The sequence below is a fragment of the Callospermophilus lateralis genome, chromosome 10 (genome assembly GCF_048772815.1).
Source record: "Callospermophilus lateralis isolate mCalLat2 chromosome 10, mCalLat2.hap1, whole genome shotgun sequence".
Classification (NCBI taxonomy): domain Eukaryota; kingdom Metazoa; phylum Chordata; class Mammalia; order Rodentia; family Sciuridae; genus Callospermophilus; species Callospermophilus lateralis.
Window position 1 is genome coordinate 119,471,689 of NC_135314.1, and position 17,856 is coordinate 119,489,544.

The 17,856-nt window shown below is 46.3% G+C and overlaps 1 protein-coding gene across 5 annotated transcripts in view; it reads right to left on the reverse strand.

Moving 5' to 3' along the window:
- Positions 1–9,064: 9,064 nt before the first annotated feature.
- Pxylp1 (2-phosphoxylose phosphatase 1) overlaps positions 9,065–17,856 on the reverse strand; it is a 57,252-nt gene continuing 48,460 nt past the window's right edge. For all 5 annotated transcript variants that reach the window (XM_076867677.2, XM_076867680.2, XM_076867679.2 and 2 more), the window contains 2 exons: positions 16,574–16,713; positions 9,065–11,766 (listed from right to left, as the gene is read on the reverse strand). In XM_076867677.2, the coding sequence (XP_076723792.1) occupies positions 10,829–11,766; positions 16,574–16,713 (1,078 nt within the window). In that variant the 3' untranslated portion in view covers positions 9,065–10,828. The remainder of the gene's footprint in view (positions 11,767–16,573; positions 16,714–17,856) is intronic.

Sequence of the window (17,856 nt, forward strand, 5' to 3'; positions counted from 1 at the left end):
GACCCAGAGAAACTGTCAGATAATAAACCTTGATTGTTTTAAGGTAATTTGTTATGCAACAAAAGATATCTAACACAATGAATTATGCAGATCTTCTAAATACTTGCATGTTTCATTATTCAGTTTCAACTCACTAAACTCATTCGCAAAAAATCTTAATTTTAAGAAGCTGTCAAGCTCATAGTGGCAGATACTTTTCAAAATTCTAATTTTTTTCTTGCAAGCCCAAATTTTGTCTTTGGTATTAAATCATATCATTTGGTTTCCTTCTAGCGATGACCTCACTTTGCTCACTTTTTAGAAAAATTCTACTAAATACATCCAAGACATCTCTTGCCAGTTTTTTAAGTCAAAGGGTCTAGTTTAGCTAGCAACTCAAAACAACAGAATTACTTTACCTCAAGAATAGGACCTTGGTATGCAATGAAATTGCTTTATGAATATTTCCCATTTTGTCATACAGATTATTAAAAAGGCATGTACTCGGTTCAAAATTGAATAAAGTGAATACTCTTTACAGTTTCATTAAAGATGTTCTTAAGTGAAACTGGCTTCCCTATTCCCCACCCTTATAAGTATACCAGTGAAAAATACAGTCACATCATAGTTAGGCGCCACTGTACTGATTGATTCCTGATAAGGTGCCAGCAGTTGTAATTTTACCACCATTTTAAATGTCAATACAGTGAAAAATGCAAATAACTAATATTATTGTGGAAATGATTTTGACATCATAGATGCCCTAGAAGAGTCTTAGGGATCTCCACTCAGGGAGGGATAGTATACTTGCAAGGATGGGGGGTGGTGAAGTCGGTTTCACTTAAGAACATCTTTAATGAAGAGTATCTGTTTTACTCAATGTTGAACCTTGACTATATGTCCTTTAATATTCTATGTGACAAAAGAGGAAATATTCATAAAGCAAGTCCACTGTACACTGGAGGAAAAACCACCTTGTTGTTGCTAACAGAGGAAGTTAACCTCTGGAAAGTCTGAACCTAATGTACCTGTCTGATAGAGTACACTCTTGCTAGTGGTTATCACTCTTTAGGAGGGATTGGATGAGTGCACAGTTTAAAATATTTAGATAGACACTAAATTACTATAGGTTGTCTTTCTCATAAAGAAACATAGTTCTGGGTTCGAACCTCAGAACCACATACAAATAAAATAAAGATGTTGTGTCCGCCTAAAACTAAAATAATAAATATTAAAAAAATTCTCTTTCTCTCTCCCTTTAAAAAACAAACAAACAAACAAAAAAACCTGAGATACAGTGATGGAGAAGATAGGTCTCATTCCCTCTCACTCTCTCACCCCTGTACCTCAACTTTACTATTTCACAATCCAGTACCTTTCTTCTCCCCCCCCTCCCCCCACTTCCTTCCTTCCTTGCCAGAGGCTTTGAGGAAGGAGAAAAGTAAAAATAGCCCAGGGGCCTACTTAGCTTGGAGTCTGAGGAATGAGACTGTGAAACTGGGTCTGGAAGTCTTGGAAGAAGGCTGACAATCTCTAGAACCCGGGCATTTGAGAATATGACCAGAGTGGACCGAGGACACAGGAAATCTGTGTTCTTTGAACAGGAATCACAGATCTGCTTCCTCCCAGTTACTCTCCACACCAGTCTCCTCTGCCTGCAGCCAAGCCGCCTGCAGCCAAGCCTCCTGCAGCCACCGCTACAAGTGGGAAAAAATGCTGTGGGATATGGACGTCTGAGTTAGAAAGACAACAGGAAATGCGTTGGAGCTCAGGGAGGCCCGAAGCCATCGGCCATCGGCCTCTACCCGCTGGAGACGCCTGGGGGTGCGCAGGGAGCATGCACCCGTCGCGGGGAGACACTGGGGCAAGCCTCGTGCGCCAAAAGGCACCGCGACGCCTCGCAGCTAAGATCGGAAGCGGCCAGTCCCTTCCTTCCACAAGTCCGGGTTTCTCTGACTCACGAGCGACCCCTGGAGGTAGACACTCCGCAGAAGCCCGTACTGTTGCAACCCTCCAGAAACCGCCTCCACCGCCAGGTTCGCTCCACCTTCCGTCTACGAAAACGCAGGCCGTTCTGGGGCTGACGCCCCGCGCAGGCTTCTGGGAAATGGAGTCCTGTTCAAGAAGATCCTGGGAGTCGTAGTTCCTACTGTTCCCCGCGCGCAGGCGCGTTTCCGTGGCCTTGCTCCGTGGGCGAGAGACGTGCCCGACTCGGAACCCTGGTCTCTCTGGCTCCTGGTTGGGTGGGGAGGGGTTACCGAGTGGGACTTGACGGACAGTTTTTGCCCGTGATGTGGCCATTACCGCAGCCTGTGCTAATCCCAGCGATGGGGACTTAGGGGCAGGGCGGTAGGTCCCCGAGGACGCGAGGCCTCTGAGGCCAAACTTGAGGCGTAGGATAGGACCAGACCAGACGGAGGGACTGACGCTTCCAGGGCCGGGGCCTTGGGAGCCCCGAGGAGCAGGGCTCAGGCCTCAGTCAGCACCACTGCGACCTTGAAAGAGCCCGCGAGTCGCAGAGCAGATGCCCGGTATCCCCAGGCCGAGGAAAGCCGTTGTTGGTGTCGGAAAGGCAGCTTGTGACCCAAACTTCATTTGACCACCACTTTGGCTTCCCAGAAGGGTTGAGGGGAGGCCATTAGGACTGAGCAGTAGTCTAGGGAGCAGTGATGGAAAGGTGATGATGGGGTGGTATGGACTGAGCGGATGATAAGGGATCAGGGGGAGAGAGGCGTGGAGAATTCCCAGATTTCTGATGTGAGCGACATGTCTGCGGATGTTCTTGTCTAGTGAAATCCTTATTCATAATCTGTCTCAATTCATTAAAAGACCTGAAGGACTCATGGGTGAGCACACATGTGCAAATCATTCACAAAACATTGAGGGTGCACTCATACTGACCCAAACAAAGGCCATTCTTTCACAGCCCACAGCTCACATACCTATACTTACGCTATTGCTTGTGTCCTCCAAATTTCGTGTGTTGGAAATTTAACCCCTAATGCAGTGCTTTTGGGAAGTGGGACTAATCACTGGTGATTAGAATGAATGTCGTTTTCTGTGAAGCAGGTTAGTTATCTCCAGTGGATTTGTTACAAAAGTGAGTTTGACCTCTTCCTCTCTTGCACATGCCTTCTCACCATGTGATGCCTGCCACCATGCTAGGATGCAGGAACAGCCCTTATCAGATGTGGTCCCTCGATCTTGGATTTTCAGCCTCCAGGACCACAAATCAAATAATTTTCTTTCCTTGTAAATCACCCAGTCTCTGCATTCTGTAATAACAGCAGGAAACAGACTAAGACACCTGGTGAACACACTAGTGTGTGAATATACACAACCACATAGCTATTTGTGATCACATACACATACTTCCTGCCCCAAACAAAGGTCCTGATATATGAGTCCATTTCAGCTTAGAGATTTTGTGCCATCTTGGGCTAAGTGTAGCTTCCAGGCAAGAAAAACCCAGGTTAATTTCCTTAGGCCTGTCTAGAAATTTCACACACAAAACAGGCATTTAATCTTTTCTCTCTCTTAGCCACCTTTCTGCCACCCTGGCTTGATGGGAAGGATGGAGAAATGAGGCTTGAATCCAGATGAGGCTTTGCCTATCTGAATGTGTTTGCTGAGATTCTTCCCAGAGCATTCGTTCTTAACACATTTTTTCTGTGCTGGATTCTTTTTGAGAATCCAGTGAAAGCTATTAACTCTTCCTAGGCAAGCAATCATCTTTAAAGCCACACTATAATGAAAGCAAAATTGAGGCCCATCTATGGGGCCCTGGTTAAGAACCTCACTTTAAGTAGATGAGAATGTCCCTTTCTTGGTTGCCATCTGTCTTACCTCATTCAGGCGGCTGTCGCCAAATACCCTCTGCTTTCTCTGTTTACCACTCAAGAAGCAGCTTGTTTCCCAGCAAACTGAAGCTCCCTCTGGTGGCCAGAAGGAGTGAGTTCTTATCTCCACCCGTGTACATGATCTTCAGGCTTAGCAAGGACACACACACACACACACACACACACACACTGGGTCCAGTTGGTCTCACCCCAACTGCCTTTTTAATCCCTCTCATGAGCCAGCACATTAAAACTCAGCAAACGCTGGTTCACCCTGCGTGTCAAACATATCTCTGCTCCACTTCCAGTCCTCTCTGTCTTTCCAGCCACTGCTATGGGTGACCAGTTCCACACAGACCTTAATCTGATAGCATCTAGAGTCTTCTGCTTCCTTCCCTGGGGCTTCTCTGATATGCTGTGGATGGAGCCAGTAGGCAAATGTTTTCCCCTTTCTTCCCCCAGTGAATAGTTCTGAGACATACTTCAGGAGCTCCTCAGGAGGTCCTGGGGCTGAAGCAGCCAGTCACCCATGGGGTGGTCAACTCAATGGCATTCCCTCCAACTCTTCTTCACCCCTGTCCTTCATTCCTGCTCTCTGGGATCATATTCCTTAGGGGATCACCCACACTTAAGCTTTTTTTTCCTCAGACTCTACTTTGAGGGGAGCCCAGACTAAGATAATCCATTGTTAAGATGATCCTACTTTCTTGGAAATGTTGTATTGGGGGTGGGGGGAGTGGAAAAAGTAATGGAGGAGTCATAAATATGAACATCCATAACAAAGCTGCAGGAAAGGGATCTTTCTCTAGAGTGGAATGGACCCTTGACTGTAGCCTCAGTGTCAATTTTCACTTATTTACTTGTGGGGCAGGGGCCATGGAGTCATGGGGGAGAGGAAGTGTGTGCTAGAGGGGCCTGGGAGAGCTTGGTAGTCTGGGATGATCGGATTCTGGCCCTGGGTCTTCCAATTCCTACTGACTGTGTGATCCTGGGTTCCCATCTACCTCTGGGTCTCAGTTTCCTTATTGTAAGATGAGGATAATAAAGGCCTACTTCCAATGGTCACTCATACTGTGAGATGCAAGCTGTATCAGTTGAAGGCTTAGCCAGTGTCCAGTCCATGATGTGTGTTCAATAAGTGGTAAGTCTTGGTATAAAAGCCTCTGTCGTTAGCTGATAACTGGCAGAACAAAATATCTCCTACTGCTTCACATGTGCAGATGGTCACCTCTCAGTATCCACAGGGGATTGGATCTCCTCCACCCCCAGATACCAAATCTGCAGGTACTTGAGTCTCTCATATAAAATGGTGTAGCATTTGCATATAAAATATGCATATCCCCCAACACACTGTAAATTATCTCTGGGTCATTTATAGTATCTACTACAATGAGAGCCGTTGTTATACTGCATTGTTTAAGGAACAGTGACAAGAAAAATCCTACATGTGTTCAGGACATTTTCCCCCCAATAGTTTTGATCCACAGCTGATGGAAGCTGAGGTTGGCAGAATCTGTGGCTGTAGAGGCCAGCTGTACTTAGCTTAGACAATAAAATGGTAGACCTCTTAAAGGCAGTGACAAAAGGAGGAATTTGTCATCAATAGGTACATTAGCCCTTTCCCTGTCATACTGCAGTTTCCTGCCAGGCGAGCAGAGGTGTGTCTCCTAGGATTTGCTTGCCCTCCATGCAGGTCAGTTCCCAGGTGTGTGTGCAGGAAGTTTACCAGGAGTGCTCGGAGCCACCACTGTGGAGGAAGCACCGTGAGGCAGAAGCCTCAGCCCACCCCAGAGAACTCTGATGCTGGGGGTGCTTCAGGTTGTCTCCAGGCCTTTAAATCCCTGCACGCCTCCTTCCGCCGATGGCTCTCTTCACCAGGGCAATTCCCTGAAAGGCTGGCAGCTGCACACTGCCAGCAACTGAGGTGAGAAGTCCTGAAGTGGGCGTCTGGGTGGGACAGCATCTACCACACCTCCAGCTGTCCTGGGTGGCTTTTAAGAGAGGCATTCACTGCCAATTCTCTACCCAGAACTTGCTTTCCCTTTCTTCCTTAGTAAGTGGAGCTGATTTAATTTGGAACAGCATTAATAGTGTTAATACTTCGCAAGACTTCTTTGCCAAGGGACCCCCATTCTGAGCTGTGAGATGTCCTTGGGAATCTGGGTTTCTGATGGTGTCACAGAGCCATGGGAGGAAATGAAAGGCTTTATTTGTTTAAGCCACTGTATTCAGGTGTCTCTGTTGCATGTAACCAAATAGACCCTATTGGTTCAGAGACACATATCATACATCCTGCTTAGGAATATGATCCTTCAAGTTAAGAAGACACAGCTTGAGTCCTCAGCTCTGCTGCCTATGTGCACCTCAGACTAGAGACTTCATCATGCTTCCCTTTTCTATACTGTGGAAATTATAGTAGTACCTTTTAAAAAAAATTTTTTTTTTTTTTTGGTAGTTGTAGATCGACAGCACACCTTTATTTTGTTTATTTTTATGTGGTGCTAAGGATCGAACCCAGTGCCTCGTACATGCTAGGCAAGTACTGTGCCACTGAGCCACAATCCCAGCCCTACAGTAGTACCTGACTCTTGTCTCAACATACAACACTAGAGTCGTCAGCTTTTTCTAGATTGCTTTGGACTTTTTCAGGTGTTAGCACTGAAAATCTTGCATTTGTGCAAACTCCTCAGTGGGGCAAATGGGGACAGCTGGTCAACCTATTTATTACAACACATCCCCAAACCGCCTTTGCAGAGGCAAAAAGGCCCTGAAAACAAAACCAGTCTTTGATTCTTCCCCCTAGTGGTTGAGAAGAATATAACACTACTGCCTAGGTAAGTTTTTACATTATGTAGTTCTTAACAAAATCAGCAAGCCACAGATGGCTTCATGAAGAATTGGAATAATTCTAACCACTTAGACTTAAATCCACTACTGCCATCACCTCACTGTGTTTTAGTGTTCATTGATATGCACCAGAAAATATTCTATCTGGAAGGTCTACTGCAAAGATTAAATGGAATAGTGTAAGTAAAGCGCTTTTCCCAGCCACACCTCTTCCTCATAGAGGCCAGTCTTAGCTGGCAGTTGGGTGTCAGAAACCAGGAAGGCCTGACCAGCCATGCTGATGAATTCAGCTGGTTCCTCTTAAGCAGAAGCTCTTATTACTCATCTGAGCTGGCTCCCGAGAGCCACCAACACAATCCAAACATTCAGTTCAGTGGCCTTGAGCATTGGGAGGGAGCTGGTGTCCAGGCCAGCCTCTGTGCTGGCCTTTATGCTAGTAAAGCCAGGACTTCCAAGTAGAGTCCAGCTGTTTCTGCTGTCTATTTGTGGTTGTGTTTTAACTCTCTAGGGCACCCAGCCTGGTCAGCACTGCTGGCTGGTCAGAGGCTTCCTGAAGAGCCGGAGAAACACAACTGTGCTGCCCTGCTCCCCCTCCATCGGCCTTAGAGTTCCAGGAAAAGGAATCGCTTACATCTTCCGGAAAGTCTAATTCTGCCACACCCACGAAGACCCCCATGTCAGCTTAACTGTCTATTTGAAAGGCTATTAATTATTGATAGCCTATAATTAAGTTCTTCAGTCCTGTTCAAAGGGAAGTTAGAGAAAGAATACTTGTGTCGATCGGTACCTGTAGCTCCACTGAAAACTGCTCAGTTGGGCTAGAAAATCAGTAAGGCTTCTGGCTCCTGCTTCATTTCTATGCAAAGCCTTATGGTCCTGTTTTAATACAATGACTTTAAATTTCAATTTCATGCATTTTTAATGCGACTTAAAAATATGTCTCATTTATATCGTGGCTACTTCAACATAGAAATACCTCTAATACACTGTTAAGGGGAGCAAGTCAATGGGAAAGACTTCTAAGACATACTGTTAAAGGAAACCAGGTAATGAAAAAAAATATATATTTTAACAGAAGCAAGTCATAGAAGACTACAAAATGGTTTTGTTCCTATTTTTAACTTATATATATTTCTGCTTTTATATAGAAATTTCCAGGAAAATATTTGTCAAACAATTTATAGTGTTATCTCTAGAGGTTGAACTAGAGAATGTAATTCTGTGAAATACATATTTGGTCTTTGTCCCCATTTTCTCCTAAAGCCCTTGGAATATTCAAAGCATTAGTTTCTTTTTTGCCTACTTCAGTGAGACAGCTGACGGTGGGCAGCCCCTAGATAGCTTCCGCAGAAAGACAGAGGCATGATTAGAGGGTTGGGACTTTTAGCTCCACTCCCCAACCTCCAGGAAGGGAAGATGAACTGAATGTTAATTGATGACTGGTGCCCAGTGACTTAATCAGTCATGCCTATGCAAAGAAGTTTCCATCAAATTCAAAGGAAGGGAAGGTTGGGGAACTTTCAGGTAGCTGAACACATGGAGTTTCCTGAAGGTGGCAGGCCAGGACAGGGCACAGAAGTTCCTGGCCCCTTCCCCTTACCTCATCCTCTTCATCTGTAACCTTTGTAATGTCCTTAATAATAAATCAGTAAATGTTTCCCTGGATTCTGTGAATCACTTGAGAGTGTTAATTAACTGAACCCAAGAAGGGGATGGTGACAGCCCCAATTTATAGTGGGTCAATCAGAAGCACAGGTAAAACCACCTGAGGTTTGCCATGGGCATCTGCAGTGTGTGTGGGGTGGTCCTGGGGACTGAACCCTCAACCCACAGGATCTGACACCATCGCCAGGTAATAAGTTTGAGGACAGGATTGAACACCCAGCGGCAGAACTGACTGCTTCCTTAGTGTGTGGGAAAACCCTGCACATACCTGGTTTCCACAGTGTGTTGAAAGACCACAGTGGGAGTCTGAGCCTTGTTCTTTCCCCTCTGACAAGTGAAAATGTCACTTCTGCAGTTGCTTTTCAGTATTGTTTGATTATTTTCCAGTATGCATGTATTGATTTTAATCATAAAACCAAGAAAGGTAAATATATACATGTACATACCCAGAGTTGTCATGAATTAAGCCATTAGATTGTGGCCTCAAAATTGAAGATTATGCCCCTCAACCTCAGGTCAGTGTTTTCTGTCTTTGCCATGGAATGACATGGCTCACAACCAAGATTGGGGAGCATATTTTAATGCAGTCACAGGAGATAAAACATTACCTACATTTTTGATATTGTTATAGCCAAAACATATACTTTTACTGACAGATGTTAAGAATTGCTTTTTTTTTTTGTACCAGGGATTGAACCCAGGGGCACTTAACTAGTGAACCACATCCCCAGCCTTTTTTATTTTTCATTTTGCAACAGGGTCTTATTCAGTTGCTTAGGCCCTCATAAACTTGCTGAGGCTGGCTTTGAATTTGCAGTCTCCTACCTCAGCCTCCTGAGTCACTGGGATTGTAGGCGTGTACAACCATGCCTGGCAAGAACTGCTTTTTTTTTTTTTTTAGTCTTCTAAATTTGCTTTTATCTTAAAATCTTCAAGCTGTTTTTTAGCAGTTCTAATTCAGATATATTGCAAGTGGGTGCAAAAAATCTGAAGAGGCTTTAAATGCTCCAGAGAGGATATGATTCTCAGCACTAAACACAGCAGGTAAGATACATTTTAAAAATATTGTTTCTCACTTGGAAAGAACTTGAGTGACTTATGGGTACACATTAGTTGCAAAGGAAAAGTATTCTTCAAAAATTTATTTATAGAAACAGATGTGTTCAAATGCAACATTGGACAAAATCAAGAAGGGGCTGGAATTCTACCGACACTGGAGATCTCACTTGGACTTTACATTTCTTTGAAGAGAACTAGCACCATTATTTCAAAATCACAGATTTAATAATAATTGCTTCTAATATATAAAATACCTTAGAAAGATTAATTATCTAGTAACAAAGTTCTAAAAACGTATTTAAAAATCAATCGGAATTTGCCATTTGAAACTGATGAAAATGGTTTAAAAATTGATCCAATTCTAGGACTTGTCAAAAGGAATGAGCCATCATTAGTCTTTTGGAAAAAAAGTGCTTGAATTCAGCTTCTGGCCTTCTTCCAACCACTAAGCAGATACAGAAAATTGAATATTACTATAGGAATAAGAGCGTGTCTAAAACTGGTCTTAGAAAATATTTTCCCACACTATAAAAATACTAAATGGAATACAAAAATTTCAGCATACACAGCAAATAGACTACAGCAGACAGATATTTCAAACATACTTAAAACTATCTTGTACCACAATCATCATGAACATCAAGTATTATTCTAGTCATTTCTCTATGATTTGTTCGGATTTGATGTTTTGTTATAGTGTCAGACCAGATTCTGTGTTTCTAGCAGAAGTTACTGGAGGAACCATCAAATAATTCTTGGTATTCAGCTGGTTCTCAAAGTGCTGAGAGTGCAATTATAGTACAGCCTGATTTTAAATCAGGGGTCAGCACACTATACCCTGTGAGCCACCCATGGGCCACCGCCTGTTTTATAGGGCCTGTGCCCACAGCCACACTTTACTTCTTTATGTGTTGTCTCTAGTTGCTCTGCATTGCTAGGGCAGAGTTGAGAAGTGACAGAGAAGATGTGTGGCCTTTTGCACGGTGTAAAATATCTACTCTGCCTCTCTCTCTGCCTCTTTATGGAAAAACATTGGCCAACCCCTGTTTTAGACAAATCCCTTCTAGAATTTTTTCAATGGACAAGGACGAGGTAAAAGTGTCCAAGATTAAGAAAATTTGGCTAAGGTTTGCTGGTTCTATGGCAGGCCAAAGGAATACAAACTTTGATTGGCAACTTTGGATAGTGACTATTAACCTGGCATTCTGAGTGGTCTATGAAACACTACCTCCTTCTTCCTGTGTACTGGCCATTGTGTACTGAGTAACTCACGTACCAACTTATAACATGTGCTTAGTGTTCAGCCTGGACCGCCACTGTGGCTCCCAAACACAAGTTTTCACCTTTAAAAATCAATATTCTTGTACCTTTACCAACAGACAGAAGTAGAAGAGAACCCTGCCAGCCCTTGGTACCAATGTAGGCTGTACCATGTATCTTTAGACTCCTTCCCTGTGACAGGCATCGTGATAATTAGTACTACTGCTGTCCAGGGTCACAAACATGTCCCTTTTGACAAAGCGGACCAAGTTCTCAAGAGGACACATGGGCTTGGAAGAACGCTTGTGGTGGTCCTGGCAGAAGAAGGTGTGGAATGTCACGTCGACTCCATTGTAGAGAATCCGCACAGAATGTTCGCTGGGCTTTTCTCTGTCTTGCCAGAGCTCAAAGATGAGCCTGGCGGCAAACCTCGGGAACCTGGCTTCTGAAAGGCCCAAGGCACTGAGAACTGGTGACAGAGTGACGTCGTGGGCAGAGTAGAGGGCAAAGACCTCGTCCTTCCTGCCCTCGGCGATGCGCTGCATCCGATCGATGGTTTGATTGAGGATGGGGTGGGCACCCAGCAGCGAGTACCCTAGGTACAGTCTCTTCTTGCGCCTCTCTTTCTCGTCCTCTATCTGGTGCATCTTGATCACCTTGAAGTGCTCCATGTCGAAACAGCCGCTGCTGGTGCAGGGGAAGCTGACGTTGTGGCAGAAGTGACAAAGCATGGAGTCGATGGGGTTGGCGGCCCGGAGCAGCTTGGTGGGGACGTTCACGATCTTGGCCATCTCCCCGTAGGTCTGCTCCAGCTGGTTGTTCTTCAACCGCAGGAGGTACTGGCGACGCTGCTCCTTTTCCAGATACTGGTTTCTCACGGGGCAATAGCAGTTTCCGGAGCAGAAGAGCACACTTGGCTGGTGCCGGAAATAGATCTTCTTCCAGTCAAAATCTGGGAGGAAGCCATAGAGCAAGGCCAGCCCGCTCTGTAGGGTGCGGCTCCTCCCCGTGGTCTCTAAGTAAAGCTGGTCGGGGGACCAGTCATTTGGCAGGAGTTTGTGTTTCTTTAGGTAGATGTCCCCAAGTAGTTGGCCATTCTGCAAATGCTGCACGACTCCTGAAACACAGGGTGACAAAGGCCTTCCTTACCACCAGCTTAGCAAGGGGAAGGGTGGCGAGGGGAAGATCTGGAATGTAAGACAATGGGACGGAGCATGCTACAATGCAGGGACTGCAGGAACCGGCTCACACCAGCTGGTAATGGGAGTTGGGGGGGGCGTGAGTGGAATGGGCATGGCCTTTGGGGGAGCACAAGACCTTCTGCCTCCCTCCCTCCTCCTGGGCTGGCTCCTTTCCTGAGAACAGCATTGTGACAGTCTGAATCGCCCAGCTGGGGGTCATCTAGGCTGTGACTGGCATGATCCAAGGACAGCTTTCTCCCTCCTGCCTGGGATACAGCAGTCCTGTGTGTGGGGATGGCTCCCCAGAATCTGTCAGGTGGAGACGACTGTTGGTTGTCCCTCGCTGCCAGGAGACATTCCCTCCTTGACTCTTTCCCTCAGACTGCCCAACCAAAGCCTCTCTGCTAACCTGTTGGGGACACTCTGCCAAGATCTGCTCATCAACAAGGATGTGCTCTGTATGATTTGGAATGATCTTTCAGACATCCAGGAGAATATTTTTAAAAAGGAATGCTTATTGTGCTCCTTAAAAAAAAAAAAAGTATGTTTATTGTGCTCCTTAAAGAAAAAAAAAAAAAGAAGGAAAACACAGAGGCTGCATTTTGCATACAGAGACTTTGCAAGGGTGGACGGGACGTGGGTAGAAGCACGGACTTTACGTTGACAGTTGCGTATCATTTTCGTTTTGCAATGCCATGGCACAATAAATTCACTTCAAAGAAAAATGAAAAAGATTTGTTTTCAAGCAGGAGAAGGCAGCCTAAGACAAAAGCAAGCCCTCCTTCCAGTCCGCAGGATGTGAGGGAACTTGATCTCAGTAATGGGTGTAAACCCTTGGAGGGCATGAGCCGCACACGGGCCCCATGACCAGTGACTTCAATATTTAGATGCCAAATAGTTTGGACAGCCCCAGCCAAGACCAGGCAACTTAGGCTGGAAAGCCTGAGATGGGGCAGTGTGTTGGCCTGGAAGGGCATTAGCTCGGCCACAAGCACAAAGGGTTCTGGGTCCCCTTGTGAATGGAGAGCACTGAGAGAAGAATTCCCCCAGAGACCTGAGCTAGGCATCTGCAAAATGATTTGCAAACAAAGACAAACCGTGAATGATGAATATGAAAAATCTGAGTAGATTATATATTCAAAGTGGAGTACTTAACTGTGTGCTGGGACTTTCTCACCTCCACAAAAACCCAATAAAGAAGTCATATTACATCATTACTCCCATTTTCCTTATTTGATAAATGAGGAAATGAAAGTCCTGAGCCACTCAGACAAAAGTCAGGGCCCCATCTGGCCCCAGTTTTGTGCTCTTAACCCTTGCTCTGTGCTTTCCCCTACATTTTCATTCAGAAATATGAAGTTCTAGTCATTTAGGGCTTCTTCTCCCCTCCACATATAACTTTCTTTGCCTAGAGAGGCCCCCAGCCAACACCTGGCTCCATCTACTGCCTTTCTGCCTCTCCCAGCTCCAATTAGTGTTTCCTTTCTGTTCCCTTGTGCTGTGGGACCTCTGTGACAATATCAGCTGCACTTGCAGAGAGCCTGCCACAGGCTAGAACCCTGGGAGGCTCTCGATACACATATTATCTAATTTAATTTACTGCCAGACCTGCTAGGAAGAGACCAGGAGGCCCATTTCACATGTCTGACTTCAAGGCCTGTGTTGATTGCTAGGATCTGCAGCTTCCAGCTGCAGTTCTCTTCCAGCTTCTAGTTCTCTCCATGTGTGTTGTTCTGGAGTGGCCAGACAGACTTGAGTGGTGGGAACACGAGGTTAAGGGAATCATTCTGTGAAATGGGCCCACTGTGCCGACCCCCACATGCTCTCTTTTCCAAGAAGCAATTTACCTGCAGCCTTGCCTGGCCTAAGTGGACAGGATCTGTCACATTCCTCAGCAAACTACCTGTTACCCGCAGGAGAAATGCAGGCCAGAGATAATGTTGATAAAAGAAACCCAAGTTACCTTCAAATCCTGGAATTCAGGAAGATAAGGATAATTGCTCCTAACCAGAAAAATCTGTAAGAATTTATGGTTAATACAATTAGAACTGGTCAGCATGGCCAAAGTGACCTAGAATTGTCATGACAGTGTGACCTGAAAGTCTGATGTCACATGCTGCCAGTTAAAGGTCAAGAGGTGGACCTTGGCAGGACTCTCTGGAAATTTCTCTGGGTCCCCCAATAAAACTGGAGGGCAGGAGAGGCACATTGTCCCTCTCCTCTCTGAGAGGAGCCACGCTCTCCCTTGCCCCTCCCTTCCAATAAATTCTTTCCTGTTTCTCGGAGTGGCATGTCTGAACTCCTTCTGACTTGAATGCAAGAATCAGGGTTTGAAGCGGGACCTTTGTGCGGCTTTAGTTTCCTGAAAGGCCCCAGCCCTGTAACACAGCCCCAGGGATCCCTTTAGGACAGGCACAGAGAGGGCCTTGCTCATACTGGCTTTGCCGGCTCAGCCACCACCAGAGCAGAGCAGGCGCCCAGGAGCCATCTGATGCAGTCACTGTGGGGTGCCACAAGTACGCCAGGAAAAAATGACTCTTATGACAGCCATGCATTTTTAATGACATTTAAAATAGAAGATAAAAGTGACCATTAAAGAGAATGAAGGAACAGGAGTAAATGGTCCTGAAAAAATGATTCCCAGAGTAATGCTCATTGACAGAACAAAGATGAAGATACATCAGTTGAGAAGAAAAGTCCAAATGAATGACTGCCTCTAAGTGTGTGAGCTCCCCCTGCACCTAGCCTGGGCCACAGGCTGGATCCTCAGGCTGGGCCTCCTGCCCCCTCGGCTCGCTGCACAGTTTTTCTGTCATCTTGACCCCCTCGGACCTCAGTGGAGTCTCTCTCTCAAGCTTTTGGCCTTGTACATTCATCCCTGGGTGTGGCTCTTACTGCTACTAGTGGCAGACAACACCCAGCAAAAAGCCACAGTGAGAGGCAGGGGTGAGACAGCCTTTTACTCCCGGTCCCAGTCTCTGGAGGTCTGGCCGCATTCTTGCCCTTGGACTCTTTGAGTCACGCCTGAATTCTTATAATAAATTTCCCTTTTCACTTGACTTGGTTTCTGATGTTCACAACCAGACAGTGTAACCAGCAGTTCTCAGCAAGCGAGGTCCTGTCCTCAGGGAGGGCCACAGGCTAGAATCAGCACAGTATCGGGGAAGGGCCTTCCTGGGACCTCGTGGGTGGGGACAGGGGGCTAGACACCCTTCACGTGGGACAACTGTTCTGTCCCACACAACATCTGAATGTACCACAAGATACTCCCATGGAGAAAACCTGTTCAAACATTTTAGTCTAGAATATAACTCTGGCTTTTTGTGTCTATAAACATAAAATGACTTTTGTGTAACGTTAAACATCCACTGAATTTCCAGAGACGTGAATTAAAGGGATGTCTGTACTTTGTTCTGATTAGAACTTGAAGAGAATCCACAAACTAACATGTGGTGTCAATCATCTGCATTTGTAACAGTCACGGTCACCAAGGCATATTCAGGGAGGACACTTGATTACTCTATTTCCTACTGTAGCAGTTCCCAAGCATTTCTACTGATAGACACGGAGAACCTAGTTTCCTTTTGTTTGGTACAGCTGGGGCCCCGAGAGAACTTTTTTAAAAAATGAGTATCTAGAAGGGCTATATTATTTATACTTTTACTTCAGGATATTTGAGGGAGAATAAAATATTTGTGAAGAAAAGGGAGTGGTGGTCAGGCAGGATGAAAAGCCCTATTCTAAACTCACACAGAGGTCATGCACGTGGTACTGGCTTTGAACCCAACTCTCCAGCTAAAGGCAAGTCCTCCAGAGCCTTGTTTGCCCCTCTGTCACCTGCTGTCACTCCCCCAACAACTGTGGCTTTGAACACCTGGCAAAACCCAGCAGTCCCAACTCTAGGACAAAGATCCTCCTTCCATCTAAACGGAGGCCCCAAGATGCTGACAGAACGAGGGACCAGAGCATGGTGTCGGGCCTCTCCATATCCCCATGGAGGCTGGTGGCTGCACACAGGTCCTTTGAGGTCCCAGACTGAAGAACCAGGACCTTGAACTGCCAGGGAGAGAACCAGTTCCTTTTCTCCTCAGCAAATGTCACCCTGCAGCTAACTGAGTGACCTTCCCTGATGGTGACTCGACTGCACAGTGGTACGACCAGGCCACAGAGGCAGAGATAGGCTTCGTGAGGAGGCCAAACATCCCCCACGTGCAGTGGGATCGCCATACTGTGGCTCCCTGAGGTCTGCTACATTCAAGCAGCAGTTTGGTTTGCAAGACATAAGAACATGAGGCAGGTCAGATAAGCGATGGTCCCTCCTGGGTGGAGCAGTGTGCGGCCATCACGGTCATGGGATGAACATTAAATGACAGGGCAAAATGCTCGTCAAATATTCTGATGTCACAAAGCGGGTCACAGAGTGTGTTAGTGACATACTGCTCTGAGCGTGCGTGCACACACACACCCCCACAGGAAGAAAGGTCACCACTCAGGGTCTGCTTCCTTGGAGACACTCTGGTGCTTTCTTTTGGTTTTAAAGTCTTGTCAGTTCTCTTCCTGAACACGCATCGCTTTTGCAGTAAGAATAGTCATTTGTAATATCAAGAAAGCAGATGTTTATCAGCTACCTGGGAGTCTCGGAGCACCTCGAGGTGTGGGTCGATTCCCCTCTGAACCCTGCAGCACATCACCCAGAGTATCGGCTCTTCATGTGGACAGAGGGGGGGTAGGTGGGTCACATACCTGTCTGCGTGAGCTCCCCCATCTCACACAGGGCGTGGTTGGGGTAGAGCGGCATAGAGTTCAAGGGGCTTTCGAAAGAGGACCCTGATCCCTTGGACATGTGATTCACGAAAGCTTCCAGTTTAGGGTGGTAAGGTTTCCTAAAGAGAGGACATGGAAAACTGACGATCAGAGTGCGTCACACACAGCCCAGACTTCACATCCACACCTTTCTCACCCCCAGTAACAGGGTCTGGTTCAGTCACTTTTCTTTTTCTTTTTGTACTGAGGATTGAACCCAGGGGTGCTTAACCATTGAGCCACATCCCCTGCCCCATGTCCCTTTTACTTAAAAAATATTTTATTTAGAGATAGGGTCTTGCTGAGTGTCTTGCTGAGTTGCTGAGGCTGGCTTTTTACTCATGATCCTCCCACGTCAGCCTCCTGAGCTGCTGGGTCAGTCACTTTTAAATTGCAATTTCATTATGACTCAACCACGGGAACCTTCTCTGGAAGATCAGCCCGAGCCCCTCACTGCACCTAAGGTGGCCCTGTGGGACTTGTCTTTGCCCTGTTCCAGCTTTGTCCCCACCGGGCTGCTCTCGGCCTTCCCTGGAGGCCACTCAAAACTATGCAGCAGCCCTGCCCCAGGCAGGGGGTTGTCCTGTTCTCTCCCTTGTCACCTGCCCTCCAACTTCCCAGATCCTTCCACCTGGTGCTTCTTTGTCTCCTTCTCCTGCATCCCTGGGATCTGGTCTCAGGCAGCTTCCATCTGGATGGCAATGGGCCCTCACCAGCCTTCCTGCAGGTTAACTGTGCCCTTCCACTGTGGCCTTCTCCACGGCCAGAGGGATGGACCTCAAAGGCACCTCTGCCAGGTCACTGCCCTTCCACATTGCCACATTCTGGGAAGAGCTGTGCTCGGGCTGTTCTGGCCCCACCTGAGGCTCATCACTTGCCCAGCTGTCTTCTCTCCAGCAGGGTGCCCTGGCCACATGGGGCCAACTGGTCCCCCCAGCACACAGCACACCCCATCCTTTCCTACTGCACCCTTTCTACAAGTCCTTTCCTCCTAGAAGGTCCACCCAACCTTGACCTAGCTGACCCTAATCTTTACTTTTTCTGACCTCTGGAAACTGAACGAGACATCCAAGGTCTCTGTAGCTCTTTATAGTTCAACATGCATTTTGCACATACGAATGTGGAGTGGTGAGGAAGAGCTAAAAAAGTTTGTATATGAGGTCTGAGATGATCTACATTTCTGTACAGTCAGTGAAGATATATTTTACCTTTCAAAGTCACTT